At 46.1% G+C, this 24,005-nt stretch overlaps 1 protein-coding gene across 1 annotated transcript in view; it reads right to left on the bottom strand.

The window, feature by feature from the left end:
• The window catches only part of LOC102150963 (uncharacterized), a 229,383-nt gene extending 213,732 nt beyond the window's left edge, over positions 1-15,651 (bottom strand). Inside the window, exons 1-3 of the mRNA XM_070248111.1 lie at positions 15,532-15,651; positions 15,152-15,353; positions 14,175-15,099 (exon numbers count right to left, since the gene is read on the bottom strand). Of these exons, the coding sequence (XP_070104212.1) occupies positions 14,175-15,099; positions 15,152-15,353; positions 15,532-15,651 (1,247 nt within the window). The remainder of the gene's footprint in view (positions 1-14,174; positions 15,100-15,151; positions 15,354-15,531) is intronic.
• Between the last annotated feature and the right edge of the window lie 8,354 nt (positions 15,652-24,005).

Here is a 24,005-nt window from a genome sequence, read left to right as displayed (position 1 = left end):
TATTGCCTCCCTGTCTGCCCGGTGGTATTGTTAAACCGAACTGCACCTCATCAAACGAGGATGGGATGGGACTCCTGGCACCATGAGGGAAGCTGAATGTGTTCCATCCCTTCTGCATCTCCTGGATCAGAATGAGGCAGGTGTGCTGTGAAGTGTATAGGAAGCCTGGGATTTGGGAGGGCTGATATGCATACGTACAGAAGTTGTGGCCAATAAAAGAAACCACAGGATTTTCACACCATTAGATGTCTGGGGTCATTTTCCAAGCACTGTGTCCCGATACTTTTTCAGGGAGATCCCAGAAAGGAACTCCTATTGTCCCCGCTGAATTCCCTGATTTGCTGTTCCCAGCCTGGCTCCTCAGTGGGGCCCCATCTCTCCAGATTCTTCCTTGATGCCCTCCCAAACTCCATAGGACATTTTAAGGATTTTACATTTAATTATCATTACTGAGAAACAGATGTGAGAAATTCTTCTGGAATCTTGGTTTGTACAGCTGCTTCCCCCACTGGCTCTCTGATTCTTTGTTCCTGAAAGTGTTGTTGCTCTGGCCCTCCCAGCCTTGCAGAGATCTTCTTTAATTCCCACTAACACCTTCCTAATAGAAGGCCTCTCTTCCCAGAACATCATCGTAACGAGACACAGTTATCAATTAATCAGTATCTACCAAGGGGCTGCCATCAGGCTAGGCACTTTGTATAATTTATCTCCCTTAACCCAATCAACAGCCTTATAGCGAAGGTATTACACTTTCCACTTTGCAAGATCAAAAAATAAAGTTCAAAGAAGCCAAGCAATTAGCCCAAGGTCACAGAGTTAGGATTTAGCAGATCTGAGATTTGAGCCTGGGTCAGAATGACGCTAAAACCTGAACATAAACCTACTGAAAATCCAATCAGAATAGAAGAGTAGGATTAAACACAGGTGACAAGTGGTGTGAAGTATCTAATACACATTTCCAGGGTCTCCACGCTGAGCCAAACCCCTCTCTTTAAGCCCACCCCCGCTCTTCCACAAGGTCCATAATGTTGAAGTCATAAATACTGACTTTATCGTTTTAAAGTGTGTGCACGGGTGTGTGAGTGCGTGCATGTGTTTTTCCCCAGTTTCAGTGTTCCGTAAAACACTTGAATGATTAGCAACCCTAGAAGCCGATCATAATTCTAGTCATGAGATGTACCGACTGGCATAACTCAGCTTTGAAGAGGCTGCCTCTAAATGGATTAAGTATGACTGAATGACGCAGGTCCTCCCTAGGTGTAGACAGGGTGGAAGTGGACATTCTCAGAGGTGAACTCTTTCCAAGTGCCTATTTGATCCCCAAGGATTCCCTCCACCCTGGGAGAGCTCAGCACGCAATTCTCAAGCAAAACCACTACAGTAGCAACATTAGACAATTGAGATTTTCTGGTGGACATTTTTTCTAAAATATCTTAGACGCTTACGAATCTTCACTCTTTTCCATTACCTATTTTTATTTTTTTACTTTTTTTTCTAAAGATTGGCACCTGAGCTAACATCTGTTGCCAATATTGTTTTTTCTCTTCTTCCTCTCCCCAAAGACCCCCAGTACATAGTTGTACACTCTAGCTGTAGGTCCCTCTAGTCCTGATACGTCTGACACCGTCTCAGTATGGCTTGATCAACGGTGCCGTGTCCGTGCCCGGGATCTGCACTGGCGAAAACCCGGGCTGCTGAAGCAGAGCACAGGAATTTAACCAGTTGGCCACGGAGCCGGCCCCTCCATTACCTATTTTCAATTGAAGTAATACACTCATGTGATTTTTTAACAAGAGAAGTTCATGGTGTAAAGGATTTACACCACTCTCTGCTCTGCGCCCTGGTTTTGTCATCCACAATAGACCCCGGAGATCGCTTCATGTCTATCAGCACAGTGCTGTCCCATTCTTTGGAACAGTGCATTGCAGCCCTTCTGTGGACATGCCATAATTTATTTAACCAGTCTCATACTGATATACACTGAGGCGGTTTCCAATCTTTAGCCATTGAAAATAAAACACAATTTGCATATGCCTTTTTGCTAGACAGCTGAGATTTCTGCAAACTGAAGGGAAGGTAGGATTGCTCTAACCGTGGGATGTACGTGTTCTTACATAGATGGTACCCTCCAACTCAAAAGTAAAGGTACCAATAAGAAATCTAAGTGGGCCTACGGCGAACGTGAGCATTGGAAATGAAATCTGTCCTGAAAATTGTGCAATGCACGGTTCCTGCATCTGTCCTCCTTCTGAGAGAATCAGAGGACCCATGGCCACAGACAATGGAAACATAGACAGGATCTAAAATACATCGTGCACTCTTTAAAATAAGAATTTCTTTTTGGAGGTATACATGAGAAACCCCACCGCTGTGTATGTTTTCAGTACAAAAGAATGACGCATCAGTGGTCCTGAGCTGGGTGAAAGAGTTATGCAGACAGAGGTTCTCCAGAATTCCAGGATCTTTATGCAGTCTGCCCTCACGATGTTTGATATCCATGGTGTATAATAGTTTCTGTAAATTAAACTTCTTAATCTAACTTTATGCTAAGAATGCTTGTCCTGTATTTCAGGTACTCCCTGGAGGGCAATATTCCAGAAACCAGTTACCTGGGGGAATTCACGAAAACGTACAAAGATTAATAACAACTAACAGACGTAGACAAAGCAGATCCCAGCACAGCAGCATCATTCTGTCGTTGCAAAAGCACCACGGAATTATTAGAGGTCGGCACTCCCATTTGAGAGATAAGAAAACAAAAGCTCAAAGGCTGAATACTTATCTACGTGAACAAGGCAAGGTAGACACAGAACTCAGACTCAAAGCCTTAATTCTGATTTCAGGTTCAGCTTTTTCTTTCAAAACACAACATGGCTCCAAACAGTCCAACTGCCCTGTGACAGAGGCGCTCAGGCAGTTAGGCTCAAATACTTCCTCAGCTCCAGCGACACCCAACCCTCCAGCCCCCTGCAGAAGGCTCAGCCAGGAGGCACCGGGAAGGGTGTCCCTGTACCTACAGTGAGTGACATATCAAACACGGGCCTCAGCGTAATGTTTTGATTGTTAAATGCCAACTACGTAATTTCGATAACACATTTAGAGAAACATAATCCACTCTTAGAGCATAATGGTCTATCGGCAGTAATTGAACTCTTCTAAAACTTCGGCAGCATCAGCAACAAAGGCCAGGAACCAAAAGCCACGTGTTACAGTGAAGACACCTGGCTTGTGCCAGCCTGCTGTGTGACCCTGGGACTCCTGCCCTCCCTTCCAGGTCACATTCACTTTCTGTGTAACACTGGGATAAGAAAGTCTCGACTTCACGAGGCTGCAGTGAGGAATAAAGGAGGTGATGTCCTGTGCGGTAGGCAGCTTGTGGGAGACTGTTGAGCCCACATGGTTTGTTTGAGTGGGTTTCTCTTTCTTGTACCCAAAATAGTCTTGCAAAAATAGGACGTGAAAGAGCTGACAACAATTCTTAGCCAGAGTTCCCAAGAAACGTTGAGTGTCATTTCTTTTCAGAAGCCTGGAGTTTTGCAAGAAAAGTTAGCACACAGCAGGCCCTCCTTCCATTCATTAATTCATTGATTCAGAAGTAGCGATTAATAAACTACGATGACTGAGTGCCTGCTGGGTGCTAAGCACTGTTCTGGGCACCGGCAAGGAACGAGATGGACAAGAGCCCCACTCTCATGTAATCTGCCTTCTGGTGAGGAAGAAGTAAGTAAGTAGCATGATTTTGGAAAGTAGTAAATGGTCTGAAGAAAATAAAACAGCGTCACAAGCTCAGACGAGGAAAAGGGTCATTAAATTAGGTAACTGGGAGAGGTGTTTTCCAGGAGCTGAAATTTGAGCCAACACATGAAGGACAGATAAGGAGCTGAGGGTAGTTTAAGGATCTGGGGCCGAGTATTTCAGGAGAAGGGAACAGTGGGAATGAGCCTGGTCCTAGAATGGAAGCCACTGCCACAGTTTGCTGTTGGGTCGAGACCGCCTCAATTAGCCTGTTCTGTAGGCAAGCAGTCCATCTGCACACGGAAAATCACAAGATCCTAGCACAGAAAGCCAGCAGTTATTATTCACTCCCATGATGCTGGAAGACACCACCGCCAGTGGGAAAGAGATTTGAGACAAATAAAAGAAAATGAAGCATGTTTGTGGCCAAACACCTGGGTCTGAATCCCAACTCCACATTTCGAGCAAGTTACTTGACCTCTCTGTGCCTCAGCTCCCTGGCCTGTAAAATCACAGTCCCTATGTCGCCAGGTCCTCTGAAGACTGAATGACTCCACTGCTTAGAGCCCAGCCTGGCGCACGCACAGGAATACAATATGTGTCTATCACCACTGCTGTCACTACCACCGCCACCATTATTCTTTCCCATCCACACCGTCATCTCCCTGTCCCATTGAGAATAACCATCACTTGTCCCTCACTGGGCTTTTGCTTTGCAACAACAGGAGTGCATCTAAATTTACTAATTTATACCAATTCAACTATTAATCCACACTTTGGCACAGTCCTACCACCCCTGAATTTGGGATAGAAAACAATCAGCACCCACCCCACTGTTTATGAATCTAAACAGTAACAGCTGTCTTACCGTCCTCTCCGTAATGTGGAAAGGAAGGGAATTCTATACATGAAGTACAACATTTTCGCCACGTTCATATAACCGATACTTTCAGACCACTCTCAAACACACCCTCAACTTAGCAGCAAAGAACTCTAATCAAAGGAGGAGGGAGAGGGGGAGGGAGAAGGGAAGAGCCAGGGACAAGATGAGAGGGAGGGAAGGAGGGAGGGAGGAGGGAGGAGCCAGGGACAGGATGAGAGGGAGGGAGAGAAGGAGGGAGGGAGGGGGGAGGGAGAAGGGAAGAGCCAGGGACAGGATGAGAGGGAGAGAGGGAGGGAGGGAGGGGGAAGGGAAGAGCCAGGGACAGGATGAGAGGGAGGGAGGGAGGGAGGGGGGAGGGAGAAGGGAAGAGCCAGGGACAAGATGAGAGGGAGGGAGGGGGGAGGGAGGGGGGAGGGGTGGAAAAAAAGACATGCTAGCCAAGAGAAAGAGGTCACTTTCCATTTACTCCTCTTTCTTTGACGCCCCTCCATAAAGTATTAAAATTTGGTTCTTACAAGTCCCTTGTAACTTTTGCTAAATATATTTCAAGTTATTCTGTTTGGTTGGCTGGTTCTATAAATAGAATATTTTCTCTCATTATATTTTCAAAACAGTTTGGGTAGGCATATAGGAAAACTACAGATTTTGCATAGTAATTTCCTCATCAGTGCCCTTAATGAACCCTATTATTGTTTCTAATAGATTCATGGGGGGATTGGTTATCTTAGATTTTCCAAAAGAGATGAAATTACTGGCAAATGCTGATAATTCTACCTCCCCCTTTCTTATTCTTTTTTGTATCTAACTGCATCATCTATTAATTACTGAGCAGTGGTAAATAATAGTGACGATAATGGGCATTCTAGTCTTGTTCTGGGTTTAATGGGAATGTTTTTAGTACTACACCATTAAAGATGATGCTGGCTTTGGGTAAGATCCCATTTTATTAGGAGGTGTTCTAAAAATTAGAAATAGATGCTAATTTAATCACATGCCTTTTAGCATCCATCAAATAAATCACAGAATTTTTCTCATTTACCCGTATTAAGAATAAGTCAAATTATTAGATTTCCTAAGATTGAACCATCCTTCCATTCCTGGAATAAATCCCACTGTGTCAGGACTTGTGATGTAACCATTCACTTGTCCGTTTCTCCACTCTGCAGGCTCTTTCAGATCACTGGCCATGACTGATTCATGTCTGCCCCAGCACAAAGTTGAAAGTCAATACATGTTTAATGAATAAATAAATGAATCAATAACTAAAATAACAAGTGCATGGAACCTCCCAAAATTAACCCTTTGTCCCTCTTTCTGGGTTAAAATACTCAGAGAGATCATACACCTGTCCCAAGTAGATCTTTATAGGTTTAATAAACATGTGGCTAGACTGGTCCCCACTTCTTCTAGCAACAGAACCCTCGAACAGCTCATCTTCATGGGGAAACTATTCCCTATGGTCTCAATGGGACTAGCCCTGGTTGCTTACTCCCCCCACTACTCCAGGCCAAAGGGGTGGCTACATCAGCCAGACCCGATCAGGGTACTACACAACGACAGCTTTAGGAATGAGCACATGACCCAACCTGGACTGAAGGCATCTCCAGGAATTTCTTGCAGAAGCTCTTAAGAAAAATTTTTTCCAAATCACTACCTACCCTAAGTTTCATGTAGCCTCATCATTAATTATCCCAGGGATCAGACATCACAAATGTGAACTTACATTTATAAGTAAAGTACTTTGTTCAGTGTGCCCATACATCTTTAGATCAGCACAACTGTACTCATGAAAATATGGGTCTACGCTTCCCATGTGGAGGCAATCCATCACGGAATCTTCTTGCCCTTCGGGAACTCAGCTTTGCTTGAATGTGTGGTCATTTCATATGGGCCTTTGTGGTGGAGCCATCTGTGTTTCAATGGAGAAGTTATTTCCTTCTCTATGGTTTACTACTGCTTTTGGTTAAGAGTATTTTTACGTGAATAGAGCTAGCTGAAAATTTTCAAGAGACCAAGAAAAGAGACTATAAAATTTAGAAAATTTTATATTTCTGGAATTTTCAATAGCATTTACAATTCAACACAATGCAGAAGAAAACAATACACTAGAGACTTCTGTAAGGGGGTTTAACAATTCTGTAATTTGGGGAAAGTAAAAACCTCTCAATTTAAAAAAAATATATTATTTCCAAAAGAATTAAACATATAATGTTTGTCTCGGGTTGCTGCTTACCATCTTGCCTAAAATGTAGTGAGATAACCTATCTGAGAATGAGGCAAGGTAGAGACAAACCCGGCAAAGAATGGAAAGAGACAGAAACCTTGTCAAATCATTCAAGCCCCTGGATTCAGCTTTTCCTGAAGCCACTTACCACACAGACTTCCTAATTACATAAACCAATAAAGCATCTTTTTTTGTTTATAATAATTTAAGCTCAATTTCTATCATTCACAACCAAAAAAGTATTGCCTAATTGATGTGTTGCTTTGTTTCCCTGTAAATATGCTTTACGCATTCTTAAATAAAGATTGAAAAAAAAAAAAGTAAAGGCAGGCAACCCTAACTAGTGAGTGTTAAGAAAAAAAAAATCAACCGCTTGCTTTTAATTAATGGCAAGATGGGCTGAAAAGCTCCCTTAGTGAATTATACCTTCAGACTGAAATTCCCAAAACAGTTGCAGAGGAGCTTGTCAAGCCGCAGAAACCAATGGAATCAAGAGATGACTTGAAAGATCGGTGGTTCAATCAGTTTCAGAAATAGCATCCATTATGCAAACCCAAAACCTTTAAAACTTTCTAACGCACAACCCTGGCAATCTCTCATTCACCTAAAGTCTCAAGGCCCCTCTCCTGACTCAATTTAAAACTAAAAATGCATGGTATGATTTACAAAAGTTAAAATAATTAAATCATGTTCTGATGGCCAGAGAACTCCAGGGAAAGTGGCCAAATCGCAACGTAGGGAGTTTGGCGGGGTCTTCTCGAACAGTCCTGCCTTCTCCCGTGCCTTCAGCTCTGCAGAAAAATGGAAGGCAAAGCATGCCCTCGGCATTCTAAATGCCTCAGTCCCTCTCCAGAGCAAGCGGCGTCCATTCCTACTGTGGGCTCAAGAAAATGTGAGGAGGAAAGCCCCGAGAGCCTGCCCCCTTCCATACCCCGTCCCCTTACTGGAGAAGGCTGGCAGCAGGTACCCCAGGAAATCAGACTCTTCTCCTCCTCCTTCAGCTCATGTCACAGTAGACCAAATTCTGGAATCGGTTTGGATTATTCTCTGGAGAGCTACTTAAGAGCCGCTTCAGGGTTTGAAATCCCTCATTCAGACATAATCTTGAAATGAAAGACGATTTGCTAATGAAAAATGCATTACAGCTTTCTCTGTAGGGCCTTCCATACTGATAGGCAGGATAAAAGGAAGGAATTGAAGGAAAATGAAGGAGAAAAGCAAAGGAAAAGGAAAATTAGGAGAGACAGAGAGGAGAGAAGGAGAAGAAGAAAGAAGAAATTTATCATGTCACACACTCTGCGTGGGGGCACTTTCTAAGGGCCACTTCATTTCACCCTCACATAATCACTTGCAAGTAAGTAACACTGAGCCCATTCTGCAGACAAAAAACTGGCGGCTTGGTGATATTAAGTAACTTGTCTAAGGTCACACAAGGAGGATGCAGTGGATTCTGACTCAGAGATACAAAAACAGGCTCCAAATAATGTTGCTCCTACAGTGCTCTCGTGCTTCCTCTGAAGGGTCTAACACAGACGTCTGCTCCAGAACCAAAGCATTCTAGTGGGCGAATGGGCCCTACGGAGACAATATAACCTCATCAGAAAAGAAACAGGGATTTTAAAAAAAAAGAAAAAAAGAAAAGAAAAGAAAAGGAGAGAAAGAAACAATTTAACATAAGTAACCCGACGCCCCACAGAACTAGGATGGGGCAAGGCAAAGCCAGAACCCAATTTTTCTAACTCTCAGGTCTCACTCAATCCACCTGACCAGAACCTATTATATAAGTATAGTTTATCAATATGGATCAAATAGGGGACTGCCTCATTAATGAGTGAAAAGCTGAAAATTTTCTCAACTTCTGGAAAATGTTCATTGGGAACAAATGGGAAATTTTGGGGGGAATTGTCCTTTTCTGCCTCAATGTTCCTCTTTCTACCCAGCTCCTTTTGCTGTTGTTGCAATGTATCTGGGAGGTATTTGCCCCACGCTCTTGCAAAATCTGCAAAGGAGGAAAACTCTAACCTAAAATAGCACACAGAAGCCACAATTCTGACAACCACAAAGGGTACGGGTGTGCCAGTTACTTTCCGAAATGAGTTTAAGCCAGAGTCACAGACTGGTAGCCGGCTGGCTGTACCCAGCCCACAGGTGGGTTTTGTTTGTCTGCAGTGCTGGCCCACACTGCGCTCGGAAGAAATTTCCATCTGTTGCCAGCATTAAACACCAGATAATTTCACATCAAAAACTGGATTTCCAGTTTCTCTCACCAAGTGGAAGATCTGATAACCCTGATGCCACATTTGCACGTGGAAAAGAGCAGCTGCCCCTTTAGACAGAGCTTGTGCGTCCCAGTTTCTCCCCACCTGGTCTGTTTCACTCATTTACACAATCGCTGTGGGCCCAGAAGGCATGTGAGTTGGTGACCCTTGGTTTAAGAGGTTAAGCAGATGTAGACTGCAAAGCCAATCATTATTAGACTTTTCCTAAAAACACCCCCAATAAGAGACTCTTCTCTCAGTATTAAGACAGCTGTGACAGAATGTAAGGCATATGAGACCAAAAGGATTTGAGAAATGGAAAAACCCAGTAGTTGAGTCCATTTGGATTTTTGGTCTAGGATACTCACTTTTTGCTTAGAAAATACATTCACTTTTATTATTTCATTTATTCCTCTCAACAATCCTGCAAGGAAGGAATTATTCTCAGATAAACAAACTGAAAATGAGTGATGTTAAATCAGTTATCCAACCAAGATCATCTAACTAGTAAGTTGCAAAACCCAATTTTGTCCAGCTACAAACACCTTGCTTTTGAAGTAATGAAAGAACACTCTGTAAGGCCATAAGGCCTGTTTCCACCTCAGGGCCTTTGTACCTGCTGTTCCCTCTACTGGAAACCTCTCCACCTAGATCTCCATATGGAAGGATCTTACTCTTTCACTTCATTTACATCCCCTCCCCAGAGAGGTTTCCCCTAACCATTTGACTTAAAATAATATCTGTGCATGCACACACACACACACCCCCCAATTACTCTCTAGACTCCTGCTTCTCAAAGTGAGGTTCAGGGATCAGCAGCATCAGCATCAACTGGGAAGTTAGAAATGCAGAGTCTGAGGCCCCTCCCCAGACCTGCTGAATCAGAATCTGCATGTTAACAACACCCCAAGTGATCCATGTGCATTTCAAGTTTAAAAAGCACTGCTCTACAGGAGCCCTGCCCAGTGGAAATGCAATGGGAGTCACAAATGTCATTTTAAGTTTTCTACAGAAACATTAAAAAGGTTAAAAGAAAGACTCGTTTGTTTGCTGTCTCCCCTACCGCCCTACTAAAAGATGCCATTTCCACAAGAACAGGTCCTCCTTCTGTCTTGTTCTCCACTTTATCCCCAGTACCTAAAACAGTACTGGGCACATGGTAAACGTTATTAAGTGTTTGTTGAATGAAAGAAGGAAAAGACATTCTAGTACTTTCTGTGCGGCAGCGTGGTACAGGGAAAGAAACCAGCACTCTGAAATTGGACAGATGTGGTCAACTCAACCACTGACCAGCTGAGCAACCTTCAGCAAGTGGTTCACCCTCCGGGAGCCACCTGGAGTGTAAACCAGAAATGTTGCTATTTAAGTCACAGCCTCATCATGACACCCCGATGTGATAAAAGGTTAAAAGAAAGACTCGTTTGTTTGCTGTCTCCCCTACCGCCCTACTAAAAGATGCCATTTCCACAAGAACAGGTCCTCCTTCTGTCTTGTTCTCCACTTTATCCCCAGTACCTAAAACAGTACTGGGCACATGTCTGTGAAGCACCAACCACCACAATCACAGGCATTCAATCAATGCCAGCGCTTTTCCATTGTCCTCTTTCATTCTCTCCAAATACCACATGCGAATAACGCTGCTGACCACTTTCCTCTGTGTGGCATGAGCATGACTGAAGCTGTTTTCCTGAGTTATTTTCCCCCAGCCAATGGGACCTGCGTACTAACTGCTACCACTGCAGACAACTGGAAACCCTGGAGGGTCACTTCTCATCACCCTGGAGCTGAGTGGCTCCCAGAGCAAAGTGGTCACGGTTACTGCTCAGTCTGTAAACCACGAGGGAGCCCACAGCTCAAGTCGTCTCTGTCACTTTGATGAGTTCTGCTGTGGTAGCCAGTTGGCCTGCCACAAGGTCCCATCCCTTAGAAGAGTTCAAGGTCTCTGCCCAGCCAGAGTGTATCGGCTCATGCTGAAAGGTATGTTCGGGCTTTACCCTTTTATTTGGGGGGTGGACAGAGGAAGGAGCGGAGAGTTTAATCTACTCCCAATTATTAGTCACTGGCCTCTGTCCATCCACCAAGTGAGGCTTGCTTCTCCATAGCTTTAACACACACATCCTAATCCATCAGTCTATCCTGCCCTGAAAATCCAATGCACATGTTCTCATCTCAGATGTGTCTTTGACTCACGTTAGATCAACAGCACAAGAGAAAGCAAAACCCAGATTCAGATACAGCCTGAGGGACACCAGAAATAAAACTGCTAGGGCTGCCTAGTTGGATATGAGGAAACCCCAAGCCAGCTGTGCCAAGAGCAGCCCCAATTTCTTCTCGCTCTCCCTCTTGCTGAAAACACAGCCAGAACAGAAACGCTAGCAGAATTAGTAGGCTATTGGGAAACACGCTGAAAAGAAAAACAAAAACAAAATAAATATATGGGGGGAAATCAAAGCCTTTAATTAACCTGTGGACCTCTAACCAGTTAAACAGTAGAGTAAGATTTCAGGCAGAATATGCGGTATAACCATTTAAGTAGAGATGCCACCACTGAAAAGATGCAGTTGCACCAGGGAACCAAGAGGAAGGGTTTCTGTTACTGGTTTGAATCAATGCCACTGTTTCCTTTTCTACAATAGAGTGAGACTGTCATCCCCTCTTCCTACATGGGAGAGAGAGGAGCCTGAAGAGGTGCAGCAAGTAAAAATCCCACAAATGTCCTCAAAGCAATGCTGTCCCTCATAAGGCTGGAGAGCCATCCAAGGTCAGTGCCAGCCCACTCGGCTCCTGCAGGTCCAAGGGGTTTCTGGGAGTCTTCTCAACAGCCAGGTTTGGGTGGCTAATGATTCCCTCTATGTTAGACAGATTCTCCTCCCGCACTTCCAATCGGCACCACTGAGCATAAGGGTCTCCCACAGGCAAGTCACTGGGGTAGCAGATCGAGGACACAGAGACACTGCATGGTCCTCTCAAGTGAGGATCAAGAGGATCCAGTTCTGTCCACACCTCTCCAGTGGAACAGTTCAACAGGTGGCTACCAAATACTGACACCCAATACCACAAGGCCCAAAAACCACAAGTCATGGCTGAGAGTACCACAGAGCTGGAATGACATCTTGAGTAGCCACGTCATGACAGCGAGGCCGGTTCATGCCTTCCTTTCCCAGCCGCAGTGTAAAACAACATGAGAAAATCTGCCATCTTCTGTCCTTTCATTCAGAATATTCTCCAGACCCTACGATGGGACCTCCTGACACGCACTCCACCACGCACACGACATCAACGTTATTTTAAGTCACCTGAATAAAACACCCCATCTCTATTTGCAGCTGCCACAAAGCAACACAACACATGTTGGAAAGGTCTGATCTTCAGGCCTTCCTCTCCCCCAAAGGGCATCTGACACTTCTCACAAGATACACAGCTTTAAAATTAGAGCTGGAAAAGACCACAGAGACCCTCATAGGGCTGAAGCTACCCCACAGCAGAAATCAGAACATTCCTACAACCAACAATTAAACAACCGAAACCTTCCCAAACATCTCCTTCCTTCTCTGGTTGGCTGTCGTTGCATTAATCATCCTGACACCTTTTTAATTATAATCGCAAACTCGAAGCCATGACTTGCAATGTTATAAATACTGATTTTCCAGTTCAAGCAGGCATTGACTGGTTTCTGTTTTGACAGGAAGCGGCTGTTTGAAGCCTCCTAAAATGTTGCAATTAGTTCTCTCGGTTGAAACAGACAAGACATTAACAGACACATTTGCTGTTTCCATTTAACCTGCTGGAATGTTTATGCCTAAGGGTACTTTTCTCAAGCTTTGAAAGCATAAGGGGTATTTTCTAAAGCAGAAGAAATCAATCAATACATATTATATATTCATATATAATAGATATTATATAATACATACCTATAATAATATATATTATTATATAATACACATTTACTATATGTTTCTGAAGTGAGGTTATTTCTAAAACTTTCACAGGCTGTAATTTAAACTTAGAAAGCACCTCTCTTCAACGGCAAGGCAACTTGTCAGGAAACAATCCTTATTTTACCTATTGGCCTTGTGAAGATGATAATACCACTTTAGCTGACAAAGCCTGTGTTTGTCTGACAATTCCAACTAATTACTGAGACGCAACAGAGATGGGACCAGCCATCCAGATGTTTTTCAGAAAGAGATAAAAAGGGGGGGGGAGCAAAGGAGGTTTGCCTTTTGGGCATCTACTCCAGTGTTTTTTAAGTGTTATGGCGGGCAAGAAAGCCGGATTACTAATTTATTTTACCTGCACTTAAATTTCTACTCTCCTCTCCTTTCCCTCACTGCTGGGAGACGATGGAAGAGAAGAGAGATGAATACCTCACAAGACAGAAGCTCTAATCTGTTGCCAAGGAGGCGCCCGTTAGAAAGGGCAGGGGTGCAGGATGTAAAAATTCTTAGGGCACCGACTGTCGTGCAGACCTTGATGCTCCTGATGCCAAAGCAACCCAGGGTTGCTGGAGATGGGGAACATCCTCAGTCTTTTCTAGCAAGCCAAAACTCGCCAGCATCATCTTTTTAACTGTTCCCTGTTCATTTTGCTCTAAGCTGAAAACAGTAAAGTCGGATTCCAGACACGCAAATACGTTTGAGGGCGATTTTGAGAGATTCCAGGAGATCTCAAAGCCCTTCAGTCAATCTCGCTATCCTGCTTCATGCCTTAGCGTCCCCAACGCAGCAGCGCTGAGCCCCACAAGAGACTGGCCTGGGAAACACCCCGCGGGCACCTGGGCTGGGGATTCCCAGGCGTGGAGCTAGGCAGCTTCAGAATGCACCTCCCTGGGTGAAGAGCCTGAGGCAGGCAGGGCAGTGTGACACCAGCTCCCCTAGCCCTGAAATATAGTGATCCCTGGCCAGCCTCCAGCCCTCTCCGCGCTCCCCCGAGCAGCCCCGCCAGGGTCCGCAGAGCCCTCATGGGGCGAAGGGCTCTCGGGAAGGTGCCTGGATGTCGAAGGGCGAGGGAAGCCGCAGCTTTCCCTCTGGGTCTTCCCCACCCATCTATCGCCTGCGCCGAGCCCGGGTCCTACCTGTACCACTCCAGCCCCTTTTCGTAGTTCCTGTCGAAGAAGCGTGGCTCTACGCCCACGGCCCGCATGCCCGGGTGGACTCCGATCGCCTCCAGCAGCTCGCGGGTGCCTCCTTTCTTGACCCCGATGATGACCGCCTGTGGCAGCTTCTTCTCCCCATAGTTGGGGGTGCTGAGGGCGCCGCCCCTCTCGCTGCTCCCATTGACCGCTCTCCGGCCTGCGAGCTCCTTGTGGGTGGTGCTGGACTCCTGCGCTTCCCTCTCCAGCAGCGCGCTCTGTGCCATGATCATCTCGCCAGGGGCCACAGGGGTTGGAGCCAGGTGTCCCAAGCACCCCCGCTGCCGCTCGCCAGACCCCAGCCGTCGGCCCGGGGGCAGGGGGCTGCTTGGAGGGCTCCGGGGGCTCCCCGCGGCTCGCGTTGTCCGGCGGCAGCGCGGACGGCTGCGAGGGGGTGCCGAGGCGCATGGGGGGCAGCAGTAGAGAGGGTGGGGGCGGGCTCGTCGGCAGTGCGGGCGGCTCCTGTAGCACCACGGGGAACTGCAGGGTGCCCGAGCCGCCCAGGAGGCTGTAGCACAGGTAGGTGACAGACAGGGACAAGGTGCAGAGAAAGCAGCTCGCGCGCCAGGCGGCGGCGGCGCGGCGAGAGGTGGAGGCGGAGGCTGAGGAGGTGGGGGCCACGGGGTCAGCGCGGCTCCGGGCTTGCTGAGGCAGCGGCGGCGGCAGCCCCCGGCGCTGCCGGGACATGGTTTCAGCCACCGCCAGTGCCCCCGCCCGCCGCCCGCCCCCCCAGCCGCCCAGACTGCATGAAGCGATGCCACTGCACCCCTGGCCCTGGCCGCTGTCGCGCTGCGCCGGGGAAGAGCCCGGCTGCATGATCCCCCTCCCCACTCTTCCCGCGGAGTCCGGGTGGCCCCCCACCACCCACCTCAGCTTCCGGCAAGGGGACCAAGGGAGGCGCGCGGACCCGCTGGCTGCACCTGCTCCGTCTGCAGCGCCCACGCTTCCCCGGCCCTGACGCGGCTCCTGCTTCAGTCTCTGCCGCCGCCGCCGCGCCCTGTCGCAGCCCTGAGTTCCTTCCCCGCTGCTAACTTTCTGCGGGGAGAGAGAGGCGCGGAGGGGAGGCGGAGGGGCCAGGGCGCGCGGTCCGTGCCGCTGAGGGAAGGGGGAACTCGCGTGCGCCTGCAGAGGGGGACGCGGAACAGAGGCGGGCGCTAGGCCTGGGGCACCCGGCAAAGCGGAGATCGTGCCCCCTCCCCCCCACCCCCCCCCACCACCCCCACCCGCACCACATTCATGCTGGAGAGGTTCCCGTCCCCGGGAGCCTGGGACGCCAGTTTCTCCTTCCCTCTCCTGATACTTTCAGAGACTTAGAGCCCGACGCCTGCCGCCAGTGCCGCCCAACAGGTGGCTGGGGGCCACAAGTTGGTGAGCTCTCGCTTCCCCTTTTCTCATGGGACTCCAGGCAAACTCGGTCCATCCGTGACCCGCCCTTCTCCCTCCCTGGACATCCTCCTGCCTTTGACCCAGGAGGAATTTCTTGTCTGTACCAGGTTTCCCATCCCAACTTACATCTTTCCAGCCTCCCCATCTTAGCTTGAAGCTCCTGATTGGTGGAGCTTCGACACAAACCCCCAAATTTCCTTGCCCTAGAGCTTTTGCCTCTGTCCCGCCACCGGTTGACTGTGCTTTCTGCTCCAAGAGGAGAGGCTATCTCCTCCTGGACACCCTGAACCACAGATGCACATGCGCCCCTTGGGGGCCATTGCCGCTAAAGGAGTTCAGATTTCCCTGGACCAAAATAGACTGAGACTATCATCGCTCTGAACACCTTATAAGCAGAGAGAAGCTGTGTTGCTGTGTCTGTGCATCGCTTCATTGAATTAAAAAGTATCTTCTTTGCAGAGAGATTTCCGTCCCTCACCTCCCTCTCCTGGGGGGAATGGTAAACATCAGGCTTTGGAACATTCAAAACTAGACTTTGCTTCCTGTTTCCTTTTGCTCAGGGAGGTGGAGGAAACGCGAGACTGGAATGGCAGGAAGAGGCAGAGCGGTCAACTGAGGCACTCCAGTGGACTCTGCTTCCTGGGGGCAGGGGCTGGCCCTGCAAGCACCTGGCGCCAGTCTTTCCCAGAGGCTGGCTCCAGTGAGTCCTGTTTACCCTGCTAGCCACAGCTGGGTGCCTGGAGGGTCTGCTTTCGCCTACAGGGCTGATGTGGTTGGCATCTCCGGTTTTGTTTGATCACATAACAGGAACAACGGTTGAAAGAAAATGTATATAATGTCTAAATATTAACTAGATACCTAGTGCCAAAGAGAGAAAAAAATGTTACTCCAATAACATGAACACAGACTTTTCCCTGAGTGAACAGAAGCTCACGGCTGCTCTCAGCTGGACGTGAGCTTCATTCTCTGCAGCTTCAGCTCAGATAAAGATTATTCCTTTAGAATATATTTTTTATGGTACACCGGAGACCTCTGAAATGCAGAGTCTGGTGTCCTGTAAATCATTTCGTGGAACTAGGGATGCTTTTTCAAACACCACGCGACTGCACTCCTGTAATGTTAATGGGAAGGGGCCAACTGGAGCTGGGAGCAGCACAGCTTGCCCATCCCTCCTTCGGCTCCAAGCCCAGCTCTGGGTGGTCGCCCAGGAGGGCCCGGTTGCAGCAAATATTGTCACTGCCGTGGTCCATCTCCCTTTCAAAGCTCAGGCGCCAGGATGCCCAGCACGTGGTCCAGGGGCCTCCCTACAGTCCCTGCCTGGCTCCCAGACTCCTCTGTGCCCGCTCTCGGCAATCCAAATGAACCTGCTCTGTAGCTAGTTTTACTAAAGATGTGCTTTCAAATTTGGAAAGGTTTTGATAAAATGGTACTAACATTTAACTTAGAGGTGGCAAACTGGTAACAAATTAAGAGCTGAATGTGGCCAGCGCAGCGATATTAAGAAGTTTAAACCGGTTGCCATGTTGTAAAATTGAGGACTTTCCAAAAAAATTTGGCTATGAGTTTTCTGCTGAAATACTGGATCTCAGCGAGAACCGAGAGGCCCCCCTGACATGGAGCATGTGCCCTGTTCTTCACGGTGCCCCCCCCCCAGAGTGCCCTCATACGTTTATGTTACTTGCCTGGATGCTGCTAATGAGGACACTTCCCAGTGTCCCTTCTCCCTCTTGTCCACAGATAGTCCTACTTAAATAAGAGACTCTTGAAAGAACGGAACCCCATTGGTGAAATGTTAGGCCCCACAACTGATGGGGAAGAGATGATTTTGGGGGAGAGGAGCTTTGTAGATTTCTCACTGGGGCACTTGTTTTGTTCTCCATCCAGGTTTTTTCTGGGAGCAAGTTCTTGAGAAACCTATAATGAAAAGTAGGAGCTATCTACATAGGGAGAACTCAGACTTCGTTCAGCAATTCCCTGGGGGTCTGGAGACTGGATAGAATACATTTTTCTTTTTCCATTGCCAACACCCATGCCCATTCAGGCCTATGTGAGTTTTTATAATGCTCCTCCAACTGGTCTCCAGGCCTCCAGCATGCCTCATTTCTCTTCATCGTAGAGGACAATAGCAGATCAATGTTTCTGAGGCATGGCTCCACCAGTGCCCTCTCTGATGCAGAAACCTTCCTCTCACTGCCTACCTGATAGACTCCAACTCTCTGCCTTAGCACTCAAGGGCCCCTCCGCCTTTCATGTAGCCCACAGTCCTGACAAACCGAACAGTACTCACTACCCAAAAACACACATTGCATTCTTCTCTTTCACCTCTGCCTGATCAGATGATGGAGTTGAAACAAAGCCATCATTTGCTAGTTAAGTGACTTTCAGACAGGTCATTTCACCTCTCTGACCCTCAGTTTCTGCATATGTAAGTGATGAATAGTAAGACTCACCTCATATTGTTTTTATAAAGAATTAAATTGACTTAGCATATGCAAAAACACCTGGCTCCCTGCCTGACATGCTGCAGCCACCAATAATTATTCGGACCTAAATATTGGCTCATGACATGCCCTGCTTCTTTTCCTATTAAAACCTTATCCTTAAAAAATAGGCGTGTACCCTTTCTTCAAAACCAGCCCAAGGTGTAAACTGAAGTTCACTTTCCTAAGCCACTCAGTGACATTTATAACACCAAGTCTAATGCCTTAGATCGTTTTTTTTTATAAGCAAAAGAAGCTAACTCTGCCTAACTTCAGTTTTCTTATTAAAGAAATTGACTAGAAGGATTTATGGTAACTCACATAACTGAAGGGAATTTTTGAGAAATCAACAAACAAAAAGCAAAAATAAGCTTTGGAAGGCACAATACAGCATAGTGTATAGTTATTATTACTGCCGTTCACCAGATATTGTCGGCTCTTCTCTGGCACACAGAAGGGATGTATCTTCTTGGCCCCTTAAAGTCAGATCTGACTCTGTGACCCTTTGGCGAATGAAACTTGAGCAAAAGTGAGGTTGTCTCTTCCAGACAGAACCTTTCGCAAACAGTGGGAGTGTGTTTTTCCTGCCTGGCAGTTGTGCAAGAAGTTGGATCGAGCCTCTTTTAGCTGCCATCTACTCAATCCTCCAGACTGAGGAACGATAATACAGAGCCAGCCCCTGATGACACGGAGCATGTTCGAGAAATAAACCTTGGTTATTTTTAGCTGAGACTTGGGAGTTTGTTGTGAATACAGCACAACATGGACTATCTGACTGATGAAAACATACATATTATCAATTTCCTCTGCTGTTGACCTAAATGACTTCAGTGAGCCAATATTAGAATTCCTTTTCACAAAGGTGGATAAGTGACAGAACAGAAGTCTACACTGTCCCAGTAGTGTAGACAGATACCATATCTTATATATAGCAAAGATATTTCCTCATTTTGTCCTTTACCTGTCAATAAAAAAGTATATCTATAGAAATCTGGAGGTAAAGCTCCAGACAAAACCAACATGGTGACAATGAGGAACATTACATACTTGTAAAAGGAGCAACGGATGAGAAAATAATAATAATGGCCGGGAACTTACAGAACCTTGCATTGAAAGGGATCTCATATGGAACTTAGGGAATATTATAGCTGAAAGCACTACATGACAAAATCTGGTGGATGGAATTAAACAATACTTAGAAGAAAGATATCTTCAATATACTTATCTAAAAAGAAAAATTAGAAACCAATAAGCTAGTTGTTCAAGAGCTAGACAAAGAGCAAGACAGTAAAGTGAGGAAGAAAGGAAATGATAAAGAGAAATGCCAAACCTTTGTTTCTATTTATTTGCTCTTTATTTATTGCTATGGACTGAATTCTTTCTCCCCACCATTCATATATGGAAGCCCTGACCCCCCTTGTGACCATGTCCAGACACAAGGTCTTTAGGAAGTAATTATGGTGAAAATGAAGTCATAATGGTGGAACCTAAATCAGATAGGACTGTGGCCTCATCAGAAGTGGAAGAGATCTCTCTTTCTGTTTCTTCACACGCATACACACACCCCACCATCTGAGGACTCAGTGAGAAGGGGACCTTATGCAAGCTGAGGAGAGAGCCCTCGCCAGAACGTGACCATGCTGGCATCCTGCTCTCAGGCTTCCAGCCCCCAGAATGGTGAGAAAATAAATTTCTGTTGTTTAAGTCACCCACGCTATGGCATTTTGTTATGGGAACCCAAGCTAAGACGCTTATCTTTCACAGTTTGTTCCTAGGTTCTGGTACCAATTCCAATGTGTGTGGGGTTGGGGGTCGGGGGAGTCCCCCACAGCAACAAGCAATTCTTGGGACACCAGCTGGGTGTCCTACAACTCGACTTGATTCTGACACTATGTACCCAGAGACAGCATCACATCCCACAGGTTAAGGGTTCAGTCCCACAAGACTGCCCCCACTGCAGGTGCCAAGAGCAAGTCCAGGTTGTCGCCTATGCTTCTGAGCAACTGGCTGTCAGTAGGAGGTTCCCAAGACTCTCTACTCCGGTTCAACGAATTTGCTAGGGCGGCTCACAGAACTCAGAGAAACCTCTTACTTACTAGATTACCTGTTTATTAGAAAAGGATATGACTCGGGAATAGCTCGATTGAACACACGCATAGGGCAAGACATGGGGAAAGGGCACTGAGCTTCCACGTCCTCTCCAGGTAACCACTCTCCCAGAACCTGCACATGGTCACCAACCTGGATGCTCTTGGAAATCTGTCCTTTTGGGTTTTTATGCATAAGCCATTTATTTATTCTCTTACCCTCAGCTGCTGTTTTTCCTACCCCATTTATAGCCCAAAGCCAATCAAAGAAGGACATGTGCAGTGTGATGCTGTTCCTGTACATTTTTTAAGTGCATAACAATGTAAGAATTTGTTAACGGAGACATACACATGTATGTCTTGACTATGCATAAAAATGTAATCTTTTGTTAATGGAGCCATGCACATGGATATTCTTGGAATCATAAAGAATGCAATTAATTTTAGGATATTGATACCTATGATGAGGGAGGGAGGAGAACGGGATGGAAATGTGAATTTTAGGTGTGACGGCAACATTTTGCTTCTTAAAAACAGAGATATCGTTGTGGGCTGAATCATGTCCCTGAAAATTCATATGTTGAAGTCCTAACTCCAGGACCTCAAAATAGGGCTGTATTTGGAGAGAGGGCCTCTAAAGAGGTAATTAAGGTAAAGTGAGGTCACATGGGTAGGCTCCAATCCAATGTGACTGATAGTCACGTAAGAAGAGAAGATTAGAACTCAGACATACACAGAGGGAAGACCGTGTGAGGACACAGGGAGAAGCCGCCCGGGAGAGAGGCCTCAGAAGAGACTAAACCGGCCAACACCTTGATCTTGAACTTCGGCCTCCAGAACCGTGAGAAAATAAATTTCTATTGTTTAAGCCACCCTACGTGTGGTATTTTGTCATGGCAGCCCCAGCAAATGAATGCAACATCGGAAGCAAATAGGGCAGAATTTAACGTCTGTTCTTTCTGGGTATTGGGGCCGGAGATAGAGGTCATACTATGTACTCTTCTGCATATTTGAAATATTTCCATAATAGTTAAGAAAATAACAAGCAGATCCCGAAAAAGAATAACCAGAGAGTAGAAATTTATGTGTGATTACCTTACAGGCCAAGGTGGGTTTCGTGTTGGGCAGGTGGTTCTCTTCCACAGGGTGTGTCAGTCACCCATGAATTCCTGTCTCTTGGCTCCGCCATTCCTGACGCCTGTATCGTTGTCTGCAACCAATCTGCACAAGGAGAAAGAAGGAACACGGAGAAGACACACCTGCTTTCAAAAGTTCCAACCTGGAAATGGCACACACCACTTCCACTCCCATTGCATTGGCTGAAACATAGTCACACGCCACACCTCACTGCAAGTTGCTGGGTGACTGCCTTCCTGGGCACCCAGGACAAGGATGTGGACAAACAGCCAGTAGTCCCACCCACAATGTCATCAGGTTGACCCTGGTCTTCATGCTGCTGCTCAGTCTACAGCGTGTCTGCCAGGCCTATGGTTAGGGTTTAGATATTTTACAAAGGCGCGGGGTTGGGGGTCGTGGTTTGGGACTTCAAAGAGGAGGAAGCCAATTCACAAGGAGACAGAAAACCAAATGTTTGCTGGGCCATCTCTAAACAAATGAGAGAGAACTTGTGTAAAATGGGCCCGGCTAGGTACCTTCTTCTCTACCACATCTAGAGTTCCCTACGTTGACAGCTCCTTCCTGGAACAGGCCTTCTGTCTTAAATTCTTTTAGGCAGTTAGGGGCGAGGCCAAAGTTTCTTTTATATGTAAATTTTATGTGTATATATGTAATTTATAGAACTAAATAAATGAATTTAAATATAGATACAATGGATTATATATTCTATTATATATCAATATTAATATATTATATATATATATATATATATATATATATATATATATATATATATATATATACTCTCCTTGGTTCTCCAGAGAACCCTGATGAATACAGGAGGAGTTAATATTCTTTTATCGATGGCATTTACATTTAATCATTTGAAATTCTTAGTTATGACATTGTTATGGCTTGCAAGGAAGTGTCCTTTTCAGTGTTTCATTTAGAGACCTCAAGATACCAATTTTAAAAAGTTTCCCATTTTATTTCTTTGGTTTGAAAGGCTTTTTCCAATTGAGTGCACAGATAAACCAATTTAGGAATTTCAAAGGAGCCCCATTTAGGCCAGTGAAGCCTTAAATCACCCTGAGTAATCTGAGCCCAGTGGGACAAAAATCTACATGTAGAAGGTCTGTATTCTTTAAAGACAAAACCAGCAGGAGTCCCAGAGTGGGGCTGTTCTTTGGTGGTCCTCTTAGAAAATGGATTTCTCATTTGTATGAACTTACCAAAGGATCAAAGGCCCAAAAAAGGAGTGAAAGAAACAGAAGTTTCTAACAAAGCTGACAATGGAAGGATGGCCAGAACCAGTATCAAAGGACGCCTACATAAAGAGTCTGGACCTCTACCAAAAATGGGAGGTCCAGGCCCAGGAGGACTTACCACCAGGAACCAGAGCCACCAGGAGGAGACGACAGAGCACAAAAGATTCTTTGCAGGCACCTTGCTTGTGTCTGTGAAATGGCACCAGAATTGAAGGTCAGTAGCTAGGGATCCCGCTTCTGTCACCATGTAAAGTCAGCAAATAAGAGGCATAAAGTGCAAAAGAACCGAAAAGTTTATTTGGGGTCTCAAGAATTGCAATTCAGGAGATGTAGATTCGAGTAGAAGCTCAAATGTGCTCCTAGGAAGACAAAGGAGGCAGGGGTAGATAAAAGGAAAGGACACAGGCTTACAGAGGTCTACAGTGAACAGTTAATGACTGGTTCTGGCATGGGGTGAGCTGACTTGCCAGAACATAGTTGGTCCTATGCAGACTGCCCCTTCTTGGAATGAGGAAACACTTCAAGATGTGACCTCTGCTGTCAGGTAAAGCTCAAAAGTTCAGTTAACATCTGGTGGTGGATGTGGTGTACAAGCATAAGCCCCACTTCCTTAATGGCCTCCCAGCTCCATTTTAGAAGCCTTGAAAACGGTACTCCATTTTGTCATTGTCGTCCACCACAGTCACGCACCATGTAACAATGTTAACGATGTTTCGGTCACTAATGGACCACATATATGACAGTGGTCCCATACGGGTAGCACCACATAGCCTAGGTGTGTAGTAGGCTCTACCACTTAGGTTTGTGTAAGTACACTGTGTGATGTTCACACAACAGTGAAAGTGCCTAATGATGCATTTCTCAAAACATATCCCTTTCATTAAGTGAGGTGTGCCTGTACTGATTTTAGTCTTGTGAATGTTGAATAATGAATTATTCATTTCAATAATTTGAGTCAGCCCCACTGGCTGAAGATGGTAAAGGCTGACTGAAGCAAAAAACTAAAATTTGTTATTCAACATTCACAAAACCAAATGAGTAAAGAAGAACTTTAAGTTCTATATCAGGGTTCATGTAAGGCAAAAACATTCTAAAGGAAAGATGGATTTGAGGACATACATGATTCTGAGTGTAAATGTCTGGGTACAAGCAAAAATTCCAGGGAGCATTTCAGACTTTCGAGGCAGTGGAATTGGTGAAACCAAAGTCAAGCTCTCCAAACAGTAAAGGGGGCCCAGGTAAAATCTGGAGTACAGGTGGAACAGGCAGAAAATTCCATTAATGTAATTGTATGATATGATGAATGGACAGAGTTGGAAAATAGGATGGCAGGGTAGGGCAGAGGGACCTGGAGGGCCCAGGATGGATGGAGAGATCAGCTGGGCTGGTCAGGGGAAGGGGCCATGGGCACACCCTCTTCATGTCCCCTCCCCCACC

This window comes from Equus caballus, chromosome 23 (genome assembly GCF_041296265.1).
Source record: "Equus caballus isolate H_3958 breed thoroughbred chromosome 23, TB-T2T, whole genome shotgun sequence".
Lineage (NCBI taxonomy): Eukaryota > Metazoa > Chordata > Mammalia > Perissodactyla > Equidae > Equus > Equus caballus.
The sequence above is the reverse complement of the archived record's forward strand: the minus strand, read 5'-3'. Positions and strand labels throughout refer to the sequence as shown.